At 48.8% G+C, this 25,511-nt stretch overlaps 1 protein-coding gene across 1 annotated transcript in view; it reads right to left on the bottom strand.

Moving 5' to 3' along the window:
- ddr1 (discoidin domain receptor tyrosine kinase 1) overlaps positions 1–23,247 on the bottom strand; it is a 29,193-nt gene extending 5,946 nt beyond the window's left edge. The window contains exons 1-13 of the mRNA XM_029838579.1: positions 22,944–23,247; positions 12,231–12,388; positions 10,798–10,900; positions 8,012–8,087; positions 7,331–7,483; positions 6,721–6,868; positions 5,816–5,918; positions 5,093–5,279; positions 3,108–3,354; positions 2,750–2,811; positions 2,075–2,207; positions 1,632–1,691; positions 661–827 (exon numbers count right to left, since the gene is read on the bottom strand). Coding sequence (XP_029694439.1) covers positions 661–827; positions 1,632–1,691; positions 2,075–2,207; positions 2,750–2,811; positions 3,108–3,354; positions 5,093–5,279; positions 5,816–5,918; positions 6,721–6,868; positions 7,331–7,483; positions 8,012–8,087; positions 10,798–10,900; positions 12,231–12,330 — 1,539 coding nt within the window. The 5' untranslated portion in view covers positions 12,331–12,388; positions 22,944–23,247. The remainder of the gene's footprint in view (positions 1–660; positions 828–1,631; positions 1,692–2,074; positions 2,208–2,749; positions 2,812–3,107; positions 3,355–5,092; positions 5,280–5,815; positions 5,919–6,720; positions 6,869–7,330; positions 7,484–8,011; positions 8,088–10,797; positions 10,901–12,230; positions 12,389–22,943) is intronic.
- Between the last annotated feature and the right edge of the window lie 2,264 nt (positions 23,248–25,511).

Here is a 25,511-nt window from a genome sequence, read left to right as displayed (position 1 = left end):
TGGGGACGCACAGGACCGGTCAAGGGTTTCCCCGCTAATGGAGAGCGCTACAACAGACCCGAAATAAATCACCACCTCATGGAGACTAAAAATGCTCGGCTTCTGCCGGAGCATCTGATTAGACCTTGTGGGACCTCATTTTGCAGGTCCTTCAGGCAAAAGACAGGACATGAGCCCAATATACATATACATCTCCGCAGGCCTGGGAAGAGGGACGCAGGCAGGACAGGCGTGCGGTCCAGCCTCCAGCGTCTTCGCTCTTCCCGTCAGATAAGAGGCCCGAAAAGAAAGAGCGTTATTGGAGAACTCAACCAACGTGGCAGCTTAAGTGCATTGTTTGTTGTACAACAGATGGGTGTCGAGCTGTAGGCGACTAATCTTTGAACAATTAGAAGCAAATATAAATATACTGCCGTACAGCGCCCGCTCAGGTTTAGACACGCTGCCAAAAGACTCGCAATTATCTCAGCCTCCTATCGCGACGGAGCAATTTGTTTGAAACTGTAAAGATACTGGTATAGATTGGCAGAGTGATGCGAGGGGATGCCTTTGGAAAGCTGCGAGGAGACTGTAATTGACTTACGTCTGATCTGTGGCTGGAGCCAGTGTTTCAACCACCAACTCTGTCACACACACCAGGCGCCGTCCCAGTTGACTCACCTTGCTCAGTAACTTTTTCCAGTACTGCCTCCACAATATGACGGCGATCACAGCCAGCAGCAGGAGGATGATGCCCACCAGGCAGCCAATCAGGATAGCCGTGTTACTGCTGTCGTCCTTGGCGACCGGGAGTCCCGGCCTTGGAGTGTTGGTAGCAAATTCTGGATCTACGGGAGGAAAAGGAATGTTTTATTTTGGAGTTGATAATTGACCTTCCTGTGTCTGCTGGTGTACGCGCGTTAACGCACTGTTGGTTCTGACAACATTAGCTTTTTCAGTGCAGTCAGACCCACATGCTGGGGTCAAATTAGACTCGTCAAGCGTAACTAAATATCAGAGAGGGATTGTCTGTTTGTGTGTGCAGCCGGAACACTCACAATAGGAGTCAGCTGCTTGATAAATACATTCTCAAAAGGTTTGCAGTCAACTAGTTCCCTACAATTATTTGTGTTCTCACTGCTGAAGGTCAAATATGTCGCTGGCATTGGGACCATTAAGCCACGCTAGCGTAATTTCACTCCTTACTTTGCTCTAAAATGAACTCAAATAAATGAAATAAACATGCAGCATTTTGGGTTCTACACCGATTTAGACCACAGCAGCCAAAAAGGTGAAAACGTCACCGATGAAAACGACTCCTTTCCCTCTGTTGGTGTCATTCGGTTCAACAACATGCAGGACGTAAATAAAACAAAGCAAAGCCACTCGAGCAGAGCCAGATCCAAAAGACAGCAGCCAACATGCCACAGTAGATTCCTGTCAGCTATTCAGTGTTGATGAGGCCGCAGGAAGAGTGTGGCTGCATAAACACCCAGTTTGTTAGTGTTTTAGTCTGTTCCTGAGTGTCTTCATGCTCTGGACACTGACGGCCTCTTTAACCCCCCCCCCCCCACACTTCAAACGCAGCTCCGTGGCAGCTTTACGAGGCTGCAGGAGGCTGCAGCTCTATTCACCACAGCTGTTGCTCTCACCTGACATCGTCCAGTTAACAGTGGCGTCCGTCATTAAGGAGGTGGCGGAGGTGGAAGGTTCTGGAGGAGCGAGGGATGGACAAGGGAGGAATGTGTGAAAGAAGAGACGAGTGGTGGAGAGAGGGGAAATCATGTCGCCCTTTCTGGCTTCACCGAAACTTCCCAGATGATAAAAAACAACAAAAGTATCGGATTGAAGCCAGATTGCTCCTGTCGGATTTGGGAGAAGCTGGCTCGGAGCCATGAGATTTCCAGTCTTGTGATAAACGCGAGGCGACTCAGACGTGCCCCCCCCCCCCCCCCCCCCCGGCTACAACAGAGAGACGGGCGAACCCGAGAGGAGGCGATGAGGTCAGAGGAATGAGAAGAGGGGATGAGGTGGGATGGTGGGGGAAATGAAGAATGCTGGACGGAACTGTGGAGGGACAAAAAGCCGGACTCACCAGAAGGGACGACGGAGGTGTTAAAGGAGTTCCATGGGGGGGAGGTCTGGGTAGGAGGGGGGGGGCGATGAACTGGGAACGGGAACATTGGGTGGAAATGAATGTGCATCCACGGCATCTTGGTTGAACGGCTCTGGGTGGAGAGAAAACAGCAGAGATGTTTTAATGAACTTCACAACACACAGCTGGAAAACAGTGGATGTGGTCACAGCTGGCTGGAGCATCAATCTGAGGGGAGGCTTGGATGGTTTCCACCGGGAACGGAACATAATGGGTTCGGAAACACAGCTCTGCTGTCAGACGTGGAGGCTTCTCCTTCACTGCCCCCCACCAGCGTGGGGAGGCGCCTGCTCATCTCTCCATCTCCAGCACTGATTTATCTCTTTATACGTGTTGCTGGACCATGTGAGCAATGCTGCTGAACTTTAGACGCATTTACGTTTGCTTCAGCACATCTGACGTGAGTTTAGGGTCACGGTCAACCTCCCGACGCCTCTAATGAAGAATCTGGAAGAGATTCTTGTCCCTGTTTTTATTTTCTTTAAATTAAATACCCTCACGCAGAGAAATTTGGTTCCCTTTCTAGGCTTCATTGGACAGCAGCCTCTCAGTTGATATAAACCCGATTTCACCAGCTTTTATTTCATCTCTGACGTCTAAGTTGTGATTTCTGACCAACCGCTGATAATCCAGACCAGCCAACTGTTGTCTGGAGTTGATCTTTGCACCTATAACTCCTTCAAAACGGTTTCACAACTTTGATGATTTATTGGAAACCCATAATTTAGCTGTTCGATGAAATACTGAGCTCCTTGGAGCAGCGTTGTGTTGCTTTACGCTGGAATCCAAGGTGCATAATTATTTAACTAAGACCAGAAAAGCAGCCGTCAGGGTCACGAATCACTCAGAAGGAGCACATGTGACATCTGACACACACGACTTTATATCATCATAAAGCACAACGGAGGAGAAGATTCCTCCTCCTTTCACAGGCTAGTTCAGGCAACAGAAACACGGATCGTGTGCTGCCTACCGGACAGGAATGTTATCTCGCTGATGAGCAGCCAGCGGTCGGCGAAATAGAACTTGCACCGGAGGATCTGAGCCGGTCGGGCCCCCAGAGGGAGGGAGATGGTTCGGGAAGAGGGGTCCTTCAGATCTTCCAGGGGCACATCCAGAGTGAGAGGAGAAGACCACGGCTGGAGGATCCCAGGTTTAAACTGACATTCCACCTTATTGAAGACTCTGACACCCTGTGTGTGACGGTTGTTGCTGTGCACCTGGAGAAAAGAGTCAGAAGGACGGCGAAGGTTGAAGGAAACCGACAAATTGAGGCTCGGCGCCACACAAAACGGCGCCTCAATAATAAAGTCTGTGTGGAGAGGCAGGACAAGATTTAATTAACAGACAATAAATTACACATTGTCATTTTCTTCAGCTGTAATTGCTTTGGCACGACGTCAAGCCGAATCCGACCACTAATGAACATTTTTAGAACAAGGAAGAAGAGAGCGAGTACGATTGAGGACAGATGGAGGACGGCACACATCTAAGGAAAAGGAAAAGGCCGAAGAAGATCTGGAACAGCTGCGCTAATATACGAGCTGCTGTGGTGACTAGGAGGAGGATGATGGTTGAAGGTCAAAACTCTAGCTGGTGTAAAGGTCACCGCCACAGGTCAGCTATTAACCTCTCACTTGCTGCAAGAAAAGCTGCTCTAACCTAAGACACATGGTGGGAGAACAGCTGCGCCAGATGTGGACTTTACATGGAACTGATTGTTATGGGGTTTGGGGGTTTCTGTACCTCTGGAGGTGAGGGAGGTTGGGTAAGGAGGGGGGGGGGGACTCATAAACTCAGACAAAAAAGCATAAACTGTGGCAATAAACATGCTCCTTTTATCAGGATGTCGCACATTTTAAAGTCTCTCCTAACATTGAACCTGACAAAGACGTATTTACAGAAATCCTCCATGGACAGAACTTGATCTTTTAGAAAAATACGAAGGTGTCCCAGGTCGGCTCTAAACGGACCGCAGGACCGGCAAAAGGTCAAAGGGTGGCTTTCCCGATGGGACGCTGATTAGGTGCAGGTTAAGGAACTACAGACGCCAGCCAAGCTGGAAACATGCTCAGGTTCCTCCTCAGTTATTTACTTGACCTGAGCGTTCGCCACATCCGCTGAGCCAGGTTAGCATAACAGTGGAAGTCGGCTGAGGTTAGTGAAGGATAACAGTGAGGAAACGGCAGGAAGCACGTCCACGAAAAGAAACAAACTCGAAAAAATGTGTCATTCTTGCCGGTAAAAATTTAAGATGTAACAAAAACATGAAACCACTCACGAATAGTCAAAAAAAAACAACAACAACTGAGAGACAAAAAAAGGACACTTAACTGTTAGTCAAACCCAAACCTTTAAAAAATAGCTGGTCCTGGTCTAAGCGGCTGTGGATTCATGCAATAAAAGCGACCCTGAGCGCCAGACAGCTTAATTGTAACTTAAAGCGGTTGCATCATATCATCATTCCTGCCGTTTCCCCACCAGCTCACCCCAAACGCCACGCGGAGACACAAACAGTCTGTGATGCAACTCCGCGCCGCACCAGGACAGACCAGCAACATTCTCCGCATCCACGGCACAAACAGCAGGAAGTCCACTTTAACGCGCCGGAATTCGCACCGGCTGCTGAAAAATGGGGCTCAGGTGATCGTTTCCATTCAAATGACGGCGTCTGCGTTAGCAAACACGAATTAAGCTCCACGTTTTCACCACCGAGCGATGGCGAGAGGTGTCCTGCGACATTCTGTATGGTGTGGATCTGAGTTGAGCTGCAGTGCTTCATGATTCTATTAGAGTTCATTTTTGAAAGACTGCCATGCTGAAGACACAAGCTGGGAACAGGAGCTTTTAGCCTTGATAACATCACGGATTTAATAGCTTCCCCCTGCTGTTTGATATTCCGCCGGGACAACACTGCCTCCCAAATTACCCACTCTCTCTGCATGACAACACTCTCACCTGCATGGTGTTAAAGATGCGTGGTAGCTTAAAGTGGAACTCGATGTCCACACTGCCTTGCCCAAGAGCTTCCCGGCTCCAGCCCACATAGTCGTACCCGGGCCACACCCTTAGCTCCTTCGTTTGGGTGAAGTCGTTTCCTCCGAGGACGCCATCGCACAGCTGACCCAGGCCTCCAAACTGCATCCTGCACACACACACACACACACACACACACACACACACACACACACACACACACACACACACAGGGTCCCAACACTGAATGAGGCACGCGAACATACACACACGTGTGCAGCAGACATCTGCTACGAATACGGCTGGATTACATCACCCACTAGCAAAACATTTCAGCCCCATTAAGCGCACATTTAAGCGTGGAGCCCCCTTCCCACCCAGTTCCTTGTAAACCCCCCCCTCCTATGCTTCTTGCCAAAACATTATGATCGGGGAACGCGCCTGAAATCCCACAGGGAGTAAGAAATGACACCAGAATAATCTTCTAACAGGGGATTTGGCTGAAATCCCTCCTCTTCAACATGCACAGATATGATGAGCGGTGTGCAGAAATGGGGCTTCACTCAGAGCTGAAAATGTCACTTCCGGTTTTTAATCCTCAGGTTTGCCAGACGAAAGCTGCAAAATGCCCTTTTCACCCAAGGTCATGCACAGATTGGACGGCAACGCTCACTCAAATAATAATAGAAAAAGAGCATTTCTCACCCGTGCTCGGTGCTCCCATCGTAGGTCGAGTCGTTCAGGTTAATGGGAATACCTGACAGGTGCATGATGTGGCCCACTGGGGCTGTGTAGGCCTCCAGGCCATCTGAACGGGAGACACAAGGCACATCTGAAGAGCTCGATTTTCTGAAAGGTGCTTGAGGATGAAACCATTCATCATCATGTATGAAAAGACAATCTTCCACTGCAGCCGCCGCCTCTGACGGTGTCTGCAGATGGTTTTGGGCAGTAAAACCAACAAAAGGCTGCCTGACACAATTAACACAAGAGATTCAACCCCTCAACTGTCTGAGTGACGTCAGCAACGTGCGCTGTAATATTCCCATCTCCATCACAATAAACAATCATCCATGTGGGGTTTCCAGCTTCACTGCACTCTGCTCACAGAGCTGCGGAAGTGCGCACGTTGTGGACCTGTAAAGTGGTTCTGAAAAGACGGGGAGGTGTGGACACACGTTCCCCGAGGCCGAAACGGCGTGTTCTGTTATCAGTTAGTCCTGAAAGGATCGGATTACAACAGAAAGAAAGTCTTCCTGCAGACCGGGAGCTGCAGGTTTCAGCCTCAGTGACAACTGTGATTTACAGGCCGCTCGATTCTGTCGGAGGGAGGTGGACAGGGCAGGAGAGGAGGCAGGCCGCCGATAAATACTCTGCAAGTCGACGCTGTGCTTCTGGAGGCATGGAGCCCACCCACATTTATCACGCAGCCCCCCCCCAACCCCCCGTTTGGCTCTCAATTGAATGCAAAGACTGCGAAAGCTGGGATATATGGTTGGTGCACGTGATCATCAGCATCAAGCAAAACAGCACCATGCATGAAGATTTAGCTCCAGCGTGACGGAGGTCAGGTGTGGGGGGGGTTATTCTGTCCGTGCACTGACACTTACCATCCCATAAACAGCCGTAGAGCTCCACCCGCAGGCACACGCTCATGACCCGGTCAGCCAGAGGGTAGAAGCGCACCATGCGTGCCACAATAGGAGGCCCCAGGTCTTTCAGCACAATATCGTAGGTGTTCTGGTTTCCTGACACCACCTAACAGAGACACAGACGTTGACACATCGAGAACGTTCCCATCTGTTTCTGCCCACAGGCTCCCGCTTGGCGTTCATGCTGAACCAAAAAATGAGTTCAAAGGAACTTTCTTAATCTTTAAAGCCAACTGTATTAAAACCAGCAGTTATTGTAAGGGCAACCTTGGCAGAGTTTTTTCTGATAGACCTGCAAAGGAAAAGCAAACAGTGACCGCGGTGCGTTTGAGTTCCTTTGCTATCATACGCCAAAAGAGGGCTGCAGACTAATCACCATGGAAATGATTGGACCCTGACCAAACGCGATAAGACGCTGCCTCATCTCTCAACAGGCCACTCATTGTTCTACAAAGATGCCTCCGAGAGCCAGAAAGCTTTGCAGGTGTTTTGATGGATTTTTCTTGTTTCTCGTCTGTAGAAACGTGAAAATAAAGTCAGATCTGCCCTCTTGTCGTGTGCTGCTTACATCCTGTCCCCAGTGGTCCGTCCACGTGAGCCATTTCACGCCGTCTCGGGAATAACGGAGACGATAATTACGGGTAAACTCCTGGCCATGGCCGTCGGCATGACGGCCCTGGGTACCAACCAGAGCCAGGAAGTGGAGCCTATGCAGGTCTACCTGCAGGAAACCAAACCACACAAAGGTTGAGGAACATAATTCTGCAGAAAAGCTCATAAACATGCGACTTTATGTCCGTTTGTATGAGACTGAACTCCGTAGAAATACGAGACAACTTCAGTTAAACGAGATATATTTGCCCCATCATCTGCTCTTTATTTCTAGTTTTCATGTCCGACTCCAGTGGAGCAGCTTTACGCAATTCATCATCTGAACAGGTTTGGCAGGAGTGGACTGAGATGTTTTAAAAAGCTGCAAAAAGTCTGCTGAAACAGCCACTAAAGATCATTTTTACATCATCATTAAGCAATCTGACATTATTTAGCAAAAGTGTAAGACAGATCTTTTAATTAGATATCTACAATGTTGGTATCAATGGAGCATGTCTGGTTCTAGCTTTTATGCTAAGCTAAGATGCTTAATATTTGATAAACAGGATTTACATCACGTTATCTCAGTTTCCTCCAGAAGGTATTATTCTGAGCATTAAATTGAAAAGTATAACTCGGGTGGGAGGAGGTGAGGTACCTGAAGATACTCTGATTCGCTGGGGAAGACAGCACCTGCAGGGCACCAGGCACCGTCCCCTTCTCCAGTACTCAGCCTGAAAGCAATTCAAACATTTAAAGAAACTTTTTTCCAACATTTCAGTGCAAAACGAGGCTGCTTCAATACCCAGAGTAGCATCAGCAAGTAAAAAAATACGATATAAACAACGCTACTCCCCTTAAATGGCCCATCAAATTCCACAGAAAGCCAACATTTGCATCTAAATAGGATGATGGCGTCTAAACAAGAAAGGAAGCTTTAAAGAGCCGAGGCCGTAGAAACAGAGAGAAATAAGAGAAATCACACAGGCAGAGGGATAAAAGCAGCAGGAAGAGTCGCAGCCACGAGTTATCACAGCCTCTAAAGCGGGTCGGGTCGAGGGCGGAAGGACAGAACCACGGACGCAGGAAGGACAGAACCACGGACGCAGGAAGGACAGAACCATGGACGCGGAAGGACAAAACCACGGACCGTAGGATGGACAGAACCACGGACGCCGGAAGGACAGAACCACGGACGCCGGAAGGACAGAACCACGGACGCAGGATGGACAGAACCACGGACGCAGGAAGGACAGAACCACGGATGCAGGAAGGACAGAACCACAGACGCGGGATGGACAGAACCACAGACACGGGATGGACAGAACCACGGACGCGGGAAGGACAGAACTACGGACGCGGGAAGGACAGAACCACGGACGCAGGAAGGACAGAACCACGTCGCATGAAGTGGATTTTAAAAAGAAAAATGATCAATATTGTTGTTACAGGGTCAATAAATAAATGTCAGATCTGTTTAATTGATTTGATCAAGGCACCGACTGACCAATCAGAATCATGTTGTCAGGAGTGCGAGCGACGCGTCGTCCCCGCCCCAGAATGGTCCAGTTTAATTTAAAATCTGGTGCTGAACACACCCTTGAGGCGTCATCTTTGCTACGTGTGTGTGAGAGTGTGTCGCAGGACGGCCCTGTTTCTCATGGCGTTCCTGCCATGAATGAATCCAGCCAGTCACAGCTTTCTCAGGGCGACTTGACCATCCCATAAAAGTTCGACATTTTTTTCCCACTGTTTCACAATGTGGCGTCTCAGCAGCACTGAACGGCCTCCGGCGTCTCTGGACCGGTACACTCAGAGTCGCTGCTCCGGGCCGGAGCAGACCACATGACACACACCAGGAAAATGTTTCCACTCACTGTGACCTTCACTTAATCCCACTTGAGGAGCAAAGTCTGCACCGCCGCCACGGTTTGGCCACAGCAGCGCCACAGACTTGGCTCGCCGAGGAGCCTGGGAGCCGAGTGCGGCTCCACCGAACCTGCTGCGGACCTCAGTCGCAGCTCGCCACCACAGCTAATTAGCGCCTCGACGTGGTGACAGCGTCTGGAGCGCTAACGTTTGTCCTCCCCCGCGTGGCCCGAGCTCAGGCAGCACAGAAACCCATCGGATGAACGACACCTCAAAGCAAAAAGCGCCGTCTTAGAGAGGGAGGAAGAGGGGACGAAGAGGAGCGAGCCGTGCACGATTGGGTTCAGGATGAACGGTACGACGCAGTGTTCCGCGAGCGCTTCTCCTGCTTCTTTCTTTGGTCTTTCACATAAATGCCAGCCAAGTCGGGCCCGTTCCTCCGTCCCCACTTGTTTCCTCTGTCATTTCCCCAAAGACTCTGACCAACGCCTCTGAATAAGAGCGAAAGTCCTTTTCTCCCTGACATATTTTGTGTATTCTACATGATTTTTTCTCTTTCAACACACCATTTCAGTATTCCACCTTTCACTTGGTTTTTTCAACGTCCACCGCTCCGTTTCCGCTCTCAGCGCGTCCCCAGCGTGTCTTAAGGAGGACTGGGACTAATAATCATTTCCACATGGCTGACCCTTCAGCCAACAGGCCCAGCCCAGCGCACCAGCACACACAAATACATGAGTTCACACACACGCTCTGACACACAGAAATATTATGGTTGAGGCCCGAATTGGCTTGAATCTGACCGCCGACAGACAAGGTGGTAATTGAATTAAGTAGATTTCACATGTGTAGACAAATGCTATTGTTGTCCAGTCTCATCTAACAGGCATCATACAAAGCCTCATTAAGTACGTGCACTATTCTTGCCGCTCCACTCCACAAATATGGTGTCAGAATTGTGCAGAATTTCTCCAAAAAAGTTTAAAAGCTCTTTGCCAGCTACAGTGAACGTAGCTTACGTGAAACTTTGTGATGACCTGAAATTAAGAAATGATCGCGTGGGTTTCGGCTCTCTCCATTTTGCCAGGCAGCGGCAAAACCATCATATAAATGACTCGGAATCCAGGTTTTTCATTCCTGTATTGTATGAACGTCGCTAGGCAACATCTTAAACATGTGGAAGCCATCACAATAAACATCCCGTCTGCATTGTTTGACGTCAGCGTCACTGTCTGATGATGGCGTATAAAGGCGCTCTGGACTGCATCACAGGGCCGTTGACTGATCTGGCCCCGCGTTCCAGGTCCGAGGACCTGACCTGGCCATCAGCGAAGGGGACAGTTACAGCCTGCTGGCCGCCCATCGGCGAGGGTGGCCGTGGTTGGAACCAGTGAAAACCCCCTTTTAAGGCTTATACCAAAGGTATTCCTCAAAGAAAATAACTGTTTTTAAATTGTAACCACACGATAAGTACAGGAAACACTCCCTTGATAACTGTGGTTTTTAAACTGCACACACAAACACACACAGACACAGACAGACACACACACACACACAGACACACACACTTCCTACCTCCCATGTTTGGCTTCAGTGGAGTCCGACCACGCACTGGAGGCAGTGACGTCAGAATCTGGGATGGTGCCATCCTCCATCCCCAGAGCGTAACGGCACTGAGCTGCAGGGGGGGGATACCAGGGCATGAGAAGCATTCTTATCACAGGAAGCGCACTTCTAAACTCGTCAGCAGTCATTTGGGTCATTTGTTATGTCATTTCTGAGAAAACATCCAGACTCTGCAGCCCACAGAGGGAATCAGGAGAGGAAGCGAAATACAAACGCTAAATAAAATGTTTCCTCCTCTCTAATTTGGTTGAGAAGCTCGCGGGGGACAGTCTGTCCTCATGTGACCTATAACAGCAGCGCCTCGCATAACTTATTCCTGAGAGTTCTCTTTGTCCTGAAAACTGCATAAAAGATAAACATTAAAATTCATGTGGCCATTTCGCAACCCCTACGAGATGTGACCCATCTTCCCTTCAGCTCCTTCCTGCCTTTTTGTCCTTCCAACTAGCTCTCAGTGCGGCACCAATCCACCTCTGCATGCCTCCAGATAACCAGCGCCGTCCCAGCTATGGTGATCACTGCTGGGGGGGAAGGGGGGGGGCGATGGTTCCAGATATCTGCTGTGACTTTGCTCTGACAACGCTCTTATCAACAGATCCCGATAGCGCGGTCCCAGGCAGGGATTGCCCAATGACCCATCTATCCTCTGTGAAGTCAGGAGTGGGGGCGGGGGCGGGGGGGGCGAGGGGTCGGGGGTCTGGATTGGGATAAAAGCAGAAGGGGTTCTGACAGCGATGCTGAAGGAGGTGGAAGGTTAATGACGGCGAGGTGGGAACAGCGTGGGCGTCTGAACGGCTAAAGTTTGTGTCATTGAGTCAGACGACAGGAATGCCCCCCCCCCCCCCACACACACACACACACACACAGGCACACACACGGTGCCAGCTTTACTGTTTCATCCACAAGCGCTGGACAGGTCCGTCGCTCCTCTCCCAAACATTTCCGTGGTCACGGTAACACCGATGCGGAGGCACGTTTGTGCCAACAGGGAGTCATTGAGCGTGAACAGGCTCATTTCTCCCATTCTATAGAGACACACATGCCAGCACATCGCCGACATACGTCACGCTCACCACCAGCATCGGCATTACAATTCATAAATGCAAATGACTGGGGGAGAGATGGGGGGGGGGGGCGCTGTCTCCCCCTCCTGTTACACATGACTAGCTCACAGATGATTTAAGGACGCAGGTTAGTGTGATGATAGACAGAATAAATCGTCATAATCAGAGAATGTCAAAGCCCCTGAACGTGTGTGTGTGTGTGTGTGGGGGGGGGGGTGATCAGGTGAGCTTTTAAAAAACACAGTGATGTGGGAACAGAGACAATTACAAAACAGAGTTGAGCACACAAATTGGAACAATTTGGAGGTAATAATGTACCTGGGTTGAAATGCCACTCGTGGTGCTCTGAAGACGACGCCAGCGCCACCAGCGACGCCAGCACGGCCACAGGAAGGAGCCTCAGGGCCGGAACAGCCATGACAGCAGTACCACACCTGGTTACCTGCCGGGAGAAGCACGGGCCACTTCAGGCATACCTGGAGAAAACACAGCCAGACGTCAACGCGCATCTGTTGGCAGAAGATGCTGATTCCAGCTTCATGGGGGTTTGGACACACGCGGACGTTCAGAATCACAACCCCACCCTTAATGGCCTGTCGGATGGTTACTGCTCTGAAAATGTTCTCTAAACGGAGCTCAGACAAATGTAGTTTTCATTTCTGCCGCAGCTTCCTGCGATTGCTTTTTTTCCCTAGAATTTAAAACAATAAATGCCCTAAATTACTGATCCAGAATGTATGGCTTAAGCAGACATATTTCAGATCTGATCGGAGATCCTGGAGGCACAAACGGCTGCAGGAGGATTGAAGGAGACAGAGGCAAGAAAACCAGGAGACAAAGACAAATGTCACAAGGTTGAGTCTGAACAGAACCAGATCGAGCCAGTCTGGAGCTGTTTATAGCATAATCTAATATTATCAGCAGAAATAAAACTGAAGCAGTTTCGCCAACTGGTGATTCTGAGTTAAACTTGACAGCTAGTTAAATCTGACAGCTCGTATTTGAATCAGATGTGCTGGAGCCCAGAAACATCTGAAATATGTAGCGCAGGAAGGCAGGAAGGTAGCAGGACCCAAAGAGCAGGATTAGACACACATGGCTGAAAAGAACGCCGTCCGTTTTTGGGGATGGGGAGACGCCGCCGGACCGGGCCGTTCCGCTGACAGCTCATCGTGTAATGTTGCATTCACATGTGTGAAACATCTCTGGAAGGCAGGAGTTCACTACAACTGTTACGGTTTAGAAATATGAGGCTCTTGGTCACTAAACTAATGTTTTTTCATCACTCTCAGTATTTCCTGGTTCCTGGTCGCACAAAGAAAACCAGTATGGCAGCTGAGGGTGGGAGCGAAGAGGCCGTTCCCTGTCCAGCCTCTGTGTCTCAGCTCCATCCCTGACCAGACCGGGACAGGCAGGCAGCTGACACACAGCTGTAGTGATAGAATATTGGTGGGGGGGGGGCAGAATGATTGACCCCCAACACGGCGTGGCAGAGTCAATGGAAACAAGAGCGCGGCGGCATGTATGTGTGCATTTGGGAAGGGGAGGTGGTCTAGTGAGGGTGAATTATAGCTTCAGCGGTGTGTATGCATGAGTGTATGGGGTGTGTGTGGGTATGGAGATCTTAGGGATAGCCAGCCGGAGCAGCTGTCCTGGATGGGAGACATAACGCAACCGATACACAGTGCATGTGTTCCCATCGAGAGAGAGAGGGAAGGAGAGAGAGGCGGACGTCTCTTTAGCTCTGGAGAAAAAGAAGCAAAAAGAAGCAAAAAGAAGCAAAAATAAGCACATCGGCTGTGGGAGAGGAGACACGGCCGTGAACCAGATACAGCACAAGGGCTCCAGGATAAAATGGTGTCTGCAGAATCCAGGCACAGGTCGCCATAACGATCACCGACAGCAGGAGCTCGGCGCTGTTTTATCAGCGAAGGGCAAGTTTGATCCCACAGACCCGCGGTCAAACCATAAACATTAACAGGAACAAAGCAGTCGGACAAATGTAGCCGCCGTCACCCGAGAACATTGTTGCTGGAGGAGTCAAGTGTGGTTCAACAGCTGTGGCCGGTGCTCGGCAACGGCAGAGACGGGCCGGCAGCGTTGTGGAGGAAGGAGCTGCAATGGCACATTTGGTCTGGACTAATCCATAAGTGGGGCTAATGAATACTTATGAGCAGCTGCTGTTTCTATGACAAAACACAACTGAGAAGAGGCCGATCTGCTGAGATCAGAGCGCGTTCCCACTAAACAGCCATCCCATCATTAAAAATAGCCAAGATCGCCCATATAATTACGATTAGGAGGCGTGAGCCCTTCCACTGGCGTTGGTGCTGATAACTGTTGCACCCCCCCCCCAGCCTGTGATCAGGGCTTTCATGTTCCCAGGAAACATCAGTCTGTTTTTTCTATGAGGTTTTGTTGCACTTAGGAAAAATGATGATTAAAATTATACCCTGTGATGCACGAGGGCCAAGTTAGTCGGCAGATCGTTAATCAGAATTTCCTGACAGTTTGATCAATACTTGATGGTCCAGCCTCCTTTCACAGAGGGTTTGGCAGGAGCTTCCTTTTTATCTCCTCTGTGTGTCTGACGAGCTGGTGGCCATCTGGATTTTGAGATTTTCTTAGAAACACTAGTGTAACAGTCGCGTGTCCCTCGTGCTGGCTGGAGTCCAAGTGTGGCCAAAAGGAAGATGCCTTTTGCTCGTTTCATCACTTTAATTAGCTTAGCGGGATTCACTCACAGTCCATCACAAATCTTTCTTTTGATTTGTTTTGCCTGCCTATAAATACGTTTGCCATTAATCTGTACATGCGAAAATTAATGAGCAGAAACTTTAGTCCAAAGCTTTAATTGCTAATAAGTTAATTGGAAACACTGGAGTGAACAAAGAGCTGCAGAGTGACAATTAGGGCTGACAACAGCCCGGAACGGGACCCGTTGGTACCAAAGGAAGCCATTTCAGTCGCCTCAAACCAATAAACGCTCGACTGCGTCGCGTCTTCACAACCACGACAGCACAAATGAGAAACCTTTTCCTAATGATAACGAGTGAAATATAAACCTACATACGTTTATCTGCATCGTTTGAGGGGTGAAAGGATGGAGGACGTGTTCAGCCGGCTCCATCAGATTTACTGCCCATAACACATGATTGAAATTAGCTGCTGCTTTTGCATCTGTTCTTTTCAAACGTGCTGTTTAATTCACTCAACAGCGCCTTTAGAGCAGGCCGGTGGGGTCAGTGAGCGCGAGGTGGGGGGGCAAGAACAAGTGAGCCAGAGGAAAAGAGGTCCCAAACTGGAAATGGAAGATAGTTGTGGCTTAATTGCAGTTTGTGGATGACAAGACACAAAGGTCCCCGTTTATTTCTCTTTCCACTTCCTGTCTCCTGCCTGAGGAGAACTTAAGTTGCTCCAGCAGGTTGGTGGGTAATCCTGGATCTTTCCTCAGCTGAACACACCCAGAAAATCCCCAGGATCTCAGGGATCACCCTGAAGCTGCAGCATGAGGGGCCAGCAGTGAACAGTTGCTTGGTAACATGGGTGTGGGATGTTAGCTCCCAGTGATTGTTTCATCTTTAACCACTTATCCAGGTCTGGCTCATAAATCACCAGCAGCAGACCCATGTGACTGCTGGTCCCCCGGAGGATGTGCCCATGTCTCTGCTTTGGATCATTTTAGCTTTTTATTTCTTTTTTAGAGGAATTCTTTCAGAATTTGTTTTTTTTTTTTTAAATACTTCGTCTCATCAGAGGAGCTACACGAAGATTTTGGACCTGAATCAAGGACACTGAAAAATATCAAATTCAATCTGGTGAATAAAGGGTTTGACTAGCAGAGATTAGGACAACAAGCTTAACTCACCATTATTATTATTTACTGTTTGACGGAGACGCTAAAGTGTGAGATTGACAGCACGTTTTTAGTTCTACTGAGCCAACACCTAACAAGCGATTTCACGCTCTAACCTTTAAGCCCCGTTTGGGCTTTCGTCTTTGTTATTTAGATGCAGGCCCTCGACATGTGGAGTATCCAATCACAGAGCCAGATCCTGGCTCAGACATGACTAATGACCTTTGGGAGACAGAAAGTATCGAGCCCTTTGTTTTCCATTTCCGGCAGCATGTGAGGAAGCTGGTGCGATGTTACACGCCGCTACCCTCCAAGTCCTGGAAACAAGGAGGCAAAAGCACGCCTTCAATCTTCACAGCACATTAGGGCCCAGACTGTGTGTGTGCGCGTGTGTTTGTGTGAAATAAAGTGCTTTCAGGTTTTTCTCGGAACAGGACTTGTTTAAGCGTCGCCCGCTGCGAGGCCACCGTGTCCACCGAGGACGACCTCGAAGGACAAACATAAATCGCTTGGCTGCACAAAAAACAAATGAATATGGAGCATCTTTCTCAGGCTTTTAGTTAAATATTAAATGTGCTGTTGAGTGCAGGTTTCTTATGCAGAAAACAAGAAAGCAAGAAAACAAGACATTATTCTACCTAAATGGGAGTTACACATTAAAGCAGCTCGGTAAATTCTTCAGACCTGCAAAATGTCAGGAAGTAATGGGGAAGTTTGGGGTTATGACATATTATTGACCGCTGAGTTAGTCATAAAGCGGTCATCAATTTTACTGTTGTGTCAGGCGGCGTTCATTTACTCAGGGGAGTGGAGTCATAACCTTGGAATCTGAATTTACTAACTTTTACCAGAGCCTGAGGAAGTGCGCGAGAAACAGGAATGAGTCACTTACAGAAGGTAATAAGAGGTGAAGGAGAAATCGGCAAAAGAGTCCGAAAAACAAATGAAAAAGCAGCAATAATGCAAAGAGAGGAGGAGAGTGGTGAATCATGAAAAGGCAATGATCGAAAGGACAAAAACTTGTCCCTGCTCGTAGCTTAGCTGAGCTGATTTCCCCGTGACTCATTAAACAGCTCAGCCCCCCCCCCCAAAAGTAGCTAATGCAAAATAATTAGCTGGTAAACACAGACGGCTGCTGCTATGAAGCAAAGGCACACTAACAGCAAATTAATTCACCAGCTAAGACAAAAAATGGGCACAATGGGGTTGCATTCATTAGCATGTAGGTACACAAAGACACAAGCAGAAGGGGGAAAGCGCCTTTCTACGGCTCTTTTCTCTTGGCCTTTAATCCGATATTCAGAATATCTGCATGGCGGACAGAGACAAACGATGAGTGATTACCACAGGTTGGTCTGGGAAATGAAGAATGCCCTCATCAACGGGAGCCACACAGCTTTATGTGTGCGGGGAGGGAGAAAAACAGCAAACTGTTGTTTTTCTCGTCCACAGATATTGTGGCGGTTAGAAAATACGATTGGACGACGTCGTCATGGGACAAAAAGAATCTTTAACAGTATTGACACGAAGCCGTCTCAGAAATTCAGCTTATAATGAGGCAAAAGCGCCGCCTTTGGGCTCCCGTGAGGGCACGACCTCTGTGTGAAGCTTGTGTGTTTTCCCCCGGCCTCCATGGATACCCCCGGGGTATTAGCCCCCACCCCCCCTAACAGTCCCACATCACGTTGGCTAGAGACTGTAAATGTCCACTTGGTGGTCCTGTGCTGGACTGCTGATGCCTCCAGGGTGGATTCCTGGGACACTGTTGGACGAGGACGCAGCCTTGGTGCACGTGTATGAGGAACCAGACAATGTGCCAATATTATGGTGCCGCAGGCAAGACGTGAAATGTTTGACTACGTTTGTGGTCTGATCGTAGTTTGGACACGTGTGGCAGTGGGAACGATGCCCTCAAGTATCTGGGAGGGAAATTAGCCGTTATTTCAATGTGGTGTCTGCGAAAGTGGGAATATCAAAAGGTTCGAACAAGCAGACAAATAATCAGCCCAAAAGCTCCTGGCTTGTAATCAGAACGCAATTATCCATTCTGGGCAACATTTTGACGGCTTTTCGCTGAAGAAATGAAAGAAGGGATTCGCCTGGTCAGGTAGAAGACGCTCAAAAGAAAAGTCCAAGGCTGCCTGGACTCCACGGTGGAGTCACGAGAATTCTGACAATTCCAAATTTTCACATTTCGTGCAAAAATCAGTCCGATCAATTCTCCAGAACAGCAGAGTGAAAACAGATCCGTAGAAGTGTTTGGCTCCTGCTCCATGTTGCCTTCCCAGTATTGAGCTGAACAGCTGGCAGCACCTGCAGCCACTGGGCTTCCCGGATAAAATGCCCTCACACGTCTGGATCTGGGATGTTCGGCCACTCGTCTTTCCAAATGGTCTCAGTATCAATCAGAGCCATTTTCAGGCGTCTCCAGAACGGCTTGATAGGGCTGAAGGTTCTGACTCAAGCAGTCGGCCGTAGGACTCCTGCGTTGCTGGTGTGACTTGCTGGAGGTCCCGAGTGCTCACGCTCCAGTTTTCCATGGGGATTATCCCTTAACCTCCCCTCAACCACGACACGCCTGTTTCTGACCAGAGCTCAGAGCTGCAGTAATGGGGACGTCCTGGCGAGGACCGACCCTCGCTTTATTGGTCACATCTGGTTTGACTGCTCATCTCTCTAAAAAATATTCTTTATTCTGTTTTGCCATTGTCATCGGTTGATTGATTAAAGGAAAAATCCACCGCGACGCGGTTGGAAAACATCACAACTGCATTGAATGTGCGGCGACAAAGAAAACTAGTAAGAAAAGCTGATGCAGAAACTGGAGCCAGGAACAAAACACATCCCAAAGTCCTTGTTATTCTTTGCCATCCTTGTTATTCTTTATTTTACTTCAGGCAATCAAGGAGATCTTCAGTGAGGCAGCTGTTCATTATCTGGATCAAAAGTGAACTCAAAGAGTGAAATATTCCCTCTTCTCTCTCTCACACACACACACACACGCACACGCACACACAGGAGAACAAAGTCTATTATAAGTAACTTGAAAACTAGCTGCGCCTAACTCGCAGCAACCAAAACACGGCTTTGAATCTCAGGGCCTAAAGTTTCACACGTGTCAGTACAAGTTAGAATGTGCTCAGCTCTGTTCCTGTTTAATGCACCTGGAATGAAACTGCAGTTTCAGGTCCTAATGAAAGCAAGTAAAGAAGAAGCCGTCTCATCTCGGCTGCAGGCTGAACCGGGGCAATCATCCGCGTGAAAATGAATCTCCCCTCTGAAGGACTCATACGAACAGAGGTGCAAAAACTATATTAGGGCCTGCGCAGATATGCGGCAGCGGAGCAGCAAAGCCTGTGGCTCCTAATTTGACACTGAGGTCATTTGAGGGCTGCAGCTTGACATCAAACTGCAGCCCAGTTGCCTAAATTCAATTTGCACCGTCCCGCTGCCACCGGTCCGAGAGGAAGTGAGAAGAAGAGGCACGGCACGGTATGTGACGGCACGGTGCGACTCTCACAAAGGGTAGAGAGGGATCAGAAAAAGAAAAACACAAGAGGAGCCAGTGGTGGAGGGGAAAATGCCGGTATTATTCAGAGAGAATGACAGATTGAGTGTGAGACAAAGGCAACTCTGCCTGCAGGAGGTTCAAAATTATTCATCCAGTCAAGAGAAAAAAAAGAGCGAAAGGAGAAAAAGGGAGAGCTGATGGAGGGAGTGTGGGAAAAGAAGGAGGGATTGCCCGGAGAGAAACAGAGCAGAAAGACAGACCGGAGAGATGAGCTCAAACAGGAATGAGCCAGACTCAGCATTTTGAGTCAAAGTGAGAGAAAGTCTCCACGCCGATTTCCTAATGAACTCACCGACAGAAAAGTGCTTCAGACGTCTTTTACTGTTGACTGTCTCACAGAAGCAAATTAGCATAGCAAAATGACATTTTCTACGCCTCGCTAAAGCTCTAACCGCACACAAAATGCATGTGTGTTAGATCCTCGGGCGCAGGCGGCCACCTCAATCACACAGGCAGCAAAAAATGATCTTAAAAGAGGTAAATTACAAATCACACAACAGTTCCCGATGCCCTGTTGCTCTTCTTAACCCCTTATTTAAATGTTTCTGCAGCCCAAATTCATCCGACAAAGTGAATATGGAGAAACTGGAGAGCTGTTTGCGCTCCCAACTCCTTCTGTTCCACCTCTGATGGCGGCGGCACAAAACAACAAAGTCTTTAATGTTGCAACTTTCCAACCCTTTAATGTGCTGCTTATGCTTTATGGCCTGGGCTCGACATGTGAGAGCTCCATGTGAAGCTTTCAGCAGCTCTTATGTGAGCTTCGCCTTCACCGCATGTTATTTGGTGTACAATATTTCACTTTTACAGTCTGGAGGTTTGCAGCATCAGAGGGAGCTGCAAGACTCGCCTCAGGAGCGGCTCCAGCGGGAAGGACTACAGGTTGTTAAAAAATCCATCCGAAGCTCAGAAAATACAGGTTGTCTGACATCTGCAGCCGTGATTGCGTTGCCGTTTGCTACGCTAGTTTCGCCCTGGCTCCTGGATGATGATGATGATGATGATGATGATGATGATGATGATGAAGTCCCAGTGTTGAAGGAGCGTAACGCCACATTACAGATCCCCAGTGAGGCTATTAACAGAGTCGATTTGAAGTCATTCGCAATTATCACGTTAGCCCCGAACTCCAACGTGCTGATGAATGATGACATCATATTGTGTGTTATTAGCACCACACCAGTTCATGCGCACACATTCTGGAAATTCCAAAGCTGAAAGAAATCGTGAAGAAAAGGTCCAAAAGACAAACATTTTAGAGCGGCCTCTGTAGCCGGAATACAAACCCAGCTTGCTTTTATCTGTGCTGCAACATCCTAATCTAAGCTGCTATCAGCGGCAACAGTAAACAGATAAATGAGGAGGCTCACGAGAACGAGAGCAAAGGGGAGGCTAAGGAGGAGATGGATGGCGGGGGGTGGGTTGATGAAACACCGTGAGGTGCATCAGAGAGAAAGGGAAAGATAAAAGATGAAGAGGGAGAGAGAGAGATATATTATGGGAACGATCAGATCAAAGGCAAGGAATGGCCAAGTTCCACAAGCTAGTGGGGAGGGGTAATCTGAAACATGGCCGTCCTTGGAGATGAGATGGAGGCAGAGAGTAGAGAGGCTTGATAACTGTCTGATTACTAAATCCCGAGCACATCCCGAGTCAGCGGGAGCGGCGCCGCCGCATTACGCCGCCGCCGTTCCCCCAATGCTACCAAAATGGGCAGCTGTCTTGAGCGGAGGGGGAAATTGGTTCAGGAAAACAAGGTGGACAGTGGGGTCTCTGCTTTAGTTGGTTTCTTTTCCCATTAAAGGAGAAGGGCAGAGTGGCAAGCACGGAAACTGTGTCGTGTCTTTGGGCGCAAATTAATTCTTTCACCGACCACAAGACTCCGGTCAGCTGGGAGCCAATTATGGCAAATGAAATGATAAAAAAAGGCAGCTCGATGTATTGCAACCTATAATATCTAAATATCGTACTGTGCCCTCCTGTGGGTTGATGACCACACTGGCCTCTTTTTCATGGTGTTCAGGCTTTAACTGTGAGTGCGTCCACCTGGTGACAGCCTTTCCACCGTGTTTAACAAGCAGAAACACAAAGACCGCGACCCACATAGAGAACAACAGGCTGAGGTCAATGATCAACCAGAGGAGACAAACTAATTGTGCTCAAGCGGTGATGCAACTCCAGCACAAGGCTGGCCTTAAAAGCTCCGTTCTTCCTGAAACAGCTGCGTTGTTCTCTAAATATTAATCGGTATTCCTTTGCCAGTTTTCACATCAAGCCGCTCCCATTTTGTGTCTACACAATTATACTCACTGACCTTATTTATACAGTCCTCTGCTGCCCTGCTGATAAGAATTCCAGTGAGCCAGAGGGTCTGTGTGGGACCTTACGTGAGAACGAGCAGCCAGATGCCTCCCAGCACAACTCGGCTTCTCCAGTGGAGCAACCCTCCTTCTCCACCTCAGTGAACGTCTCTGCTCCCTCACACGGGGGAAATAATAAATTCCTTTTATTGCATCTATCTGATGGCAAATAACTCAATAAAAGCCCGCAGACGTCCTCCTTCTTTCAGCCGTCTAGCAATGCACCGTGCCTTTTTCTCGGTGGCTCCAGCCAAAAAAAAATGTGGTTAAAAAAAAAAAAAGTACGGAGCCACTAAACTGCAGCACCCACTGAAGTCCAGTGGTGAGCCCTCCAACAGACCACCTCCACCCCTGCAGGAGCAGAGGTATCCACAATCAGCAGACCTGTAATCACACCCACACTTTCACCTCTGTCTCCTCTCTCCTGTTTAAAGTGCACAATCAGGGGGAGAAATTGAAATGAGCCGATTATAACCCCGAGTTTTCTGTCATCACGTTCTTGGAGTTTCTTGGAGCTTTGAAGATCTCGGGTCAGTTAAATCCACCTTCTCCGAGGCGGATGAAACCAGCGCTCCTGTTCTTGCGTGAGGTCACCTGCGGTTGCCTTGGGGTCAGAGTTAACGGCAGGTGTGATGCCACCTAAAGCGCTGCGACCTTTTACGCATCTGGACGGCCGCGGATTGAAGAATCACACTCGTTGAACTCTCGTGGTTTTGTGAGGTTTGCGAAACGGCTGCGGCGTGAATCACGCGAAGAATGATCTCCACAGACCGCTGAGAAAAGTGGTGGCTGGTGACAACTTATCAAAACCCGCAGCTCGTTGGAGACAGTGGCGCGCGTAAATCACGCTTTCTTTTTCGGCGCTGCTACATTTAGGAAGACGGTCGAGTGCGCCGTTTGCTGCGCGTCCAGACTATGATGTAGACCGTCAGGATATTTCAGACACGCAGTCGCTGGATGCCACCACGCATTCGCCGCACGATTTCGCCCCGAGCCGCTGGGGCGCAACGTTACACCTCATATGCGCTTCCCAGCAGCCCGTGGCCGGCGTCCAGCGCTGGCGCGTCCGCTTCACGCCAGACTTATTGACGCCAAACCGCAGAAGAGAAGCAGACAGACAGACGGACACGCGGACAGAACGCTGGAAACATTAGCTGTAACACTATACTGTACTGTAGTACAGCCGCGTATTTCAGAGTGAAGTCTGCGGAGGGGAAACGCGCGGAGAGAGTTTGTCTTCTTACCTAAAAGACGCAGAAAAGTGCGCTTTGACAGCAGTCCCAACTTTCTGAGTGTTCTTTACTGGGATAATGCTACTTCCCCCTCCTGGAACTCGTCCTGCGGATAATCCAAGCTTTGTTGAAATGAGCACTTTATCTGATTTAAAACCCTCGGTCTTTTGGTCCTCTAACAGTCTTGGGAGGAAGTGTCGTGCACAGAAAGCGTGCCCGCGGTGAGGGGACTTAAGTTTGTAGGAGCAACAGTGTCAGAGGTGCCTTCTCTTCGTCTCCCTATCTGACTCTGTCCTGAGAGCTCCTCCAACCTCATTCCGGGCTCCAGAGTCGGGCCAGCAGGCGCCACCAGGTGCTCATTTACATAACTGCACCGGCTCCAGCCAATCACAGCCCACAGTAAGGTGCCTTATTGAATATTCCAGCACGCGCATCAGCCAATGAGCGTCCACCCTGGGCGGGCGCTCAGACCTCACAACACTGTTGCGTGGAGGGGGGGAAATCGTGGTGGAGCCTTTGGTGGAGGGTGGTTTAGGGAGGGGGTCTTTGTTACAGCAGCACGGAGATTTGGGGAATATGACATCTGATCCATCAGCACGCAGACGGAGTGCTCTCACCTTGTTAACCCCTCGCATGTAACACAAAGTCTTTCAGCTCCCTGCAGGTCCATTCTGTTCTAATGTAAACTGGGAATTATCTGCTTTGGCTTCAGCATCTGGACGTTTAATGCGGAGCCCCAACACCCTGCCCTGATATTTACCTCGGCGGGCAGCGTTATTACAGAGTTCTGCTGGCGTAACTGTATAGCATTACTGTCCCTGGGCTATAATGAGTCCGATTGAAGGGTTTAGCAGTAAAACGCAGCAATGGAGCGGGAACCAAGAGGGTTGTTGATAAGAAGATCCCCAGCCAAGAGGTGGACAAATATGTTTTAAGAGAGGCACATATGTGCACGTGTTTGTGCTGGATTACAGCAAACGTTGAAGAAGGGGAAAGAAAGGGAAGGCAGAGCGACGGTTCCAGTTCCTGTCGCTACTTGTCTGAGGGGAGGGAAACTTTAGCTCTGCTCAATCAGCAGCCAGGGACAATAAAGGTCATTTAACAGGCCGAGGGCTCCACTCTGGGCAAACATGGAAGCGGATCGCTCATACACTCCCAGCTCAGTTCTCTGGCCAGTGGGTGTGGGTGCTTAGAAATATGCGTGCATGTGTCTTTTTTCATGTTATTTCAGGAATTTCTTTAGGAGCTTGTTCTTCGTCTTCGATAGAGAGCGCTTTTACTCCCCATTAGTAATCAGAGAGGAGCTGGCACTTATAACATATTTATTTTAATTAATATTAATAGTTCCTGAGCAGCATATTCCTACTGCGTCGCCCATTTTAATCACATTTTTAAAAAATCAATAAATATTCTTTTATGAAAAACTTTCAGGAGGCCAGCGAACATTAAATATAAATGATCCTTTTTCTATTACATTTTCATCTGTGCTGCGGCAAACTGGGTATTTAATAGTCCCAATATCAGGTGTAGAAACCATAAAACGTTTTCGTTTGCAAATTGACATTGAATTCCTGCCTCCACATATGGAGTTTGCTCTCTTCCTCTTTCATTGCAGGAACTTTAGCCAGACTTTCATCTGACCTGGCCTCAATCCCTCTGAATATCATTAACATTCTCTCACCACTTCTCAATTCAGTGCTAAACCCAAACACCCACTCATGTGTGTTTAATCATTAAACATCTCTCATTCCTGTGAGCGCCAGCAGCAATAGGGGTCGTTAGTTATTCATGCTTTCCTTTTTAACGGGGTCTTTTTTTCCTGAAGGGCTTCCCCCTTCTTTCCGATAAGTAAACGAAAGAGAAAATCAGGAAATCTCTGAGGATGTGTTGCCGAATTCATTCCCAAAATGGAATTAGAAAAGTTGTCCTGCTGATCAGCACAGTTTTACTTTTCTCACACTCCAGAGTCTTTTCACTTTTCTTTTCAGGCCTTTTCTCTTGCACACATTGTTCCGCTGGCTCCGCTTTGTTCGTTGTCTGGGCAACTGCGAATCCCCTGGCAGAAATAATCACCTTTTTCACTGTTTCTTCTCCATACTCTTATTGAACTTTCCATCGTACGTTCTCTCTGACCTGTTCTTTTTTCATATTCCTTTTTAAAAAAAAAAAAATTCTTCTAAATTTTGGTTTGTTGCCTATAACGCCTTTTTTCTCCCCCCCTCCTTCTTTGTACTCCCTTTGCTCTCTCGGAGGGAAACACAGTGGAGCATAAAAAGCAGGTCTGATCCTGTGTGGAATTCACTGGGGGGGGGAGGAGGGAGAGAGAGGAGGGAGAGAGAGAGAGAGAGGGAGCGAGACAGAGGGATAGAGAGAGAGAAGAGAGCGAGAGAGAGGACGGAGAGAGGGAGAGAGAGGGAGAGAGACAGAGGGAGAGAGGGAGAGAGAGGAGGGAGAGAGGGGGAGAGGGAGAGAGACAGAGGGAGAGAAGAGAGGGAGGGGGAGAGAGAGAGAGGGAGAGAGACAGAGGGGAGGAGAGGGAGGGGGAGAGAGAGGAGAGAGAGGGGGGAGAGAGAGAGAGAG

Source organism: Takifugu rubripes, chromosome 7 (genome assembly GCF_901000725.2).
Source record: "Takifugu rubripes chromosome 7, fTakRub1.2, whole genome shotgun sequence".
NCBI classification, from domain to species: domain Eukaryota; kingdom Metazoa; phylum Chordata; class Actinopteri; order Tetraodontiformes; family Tetraodontidae; genus Takifugu; species Takifugu rubripes.
Note: the sequence above shows the minus strand (reverse complement) of the source record. Positions and strands in the feature narration are given on the sequence as shown.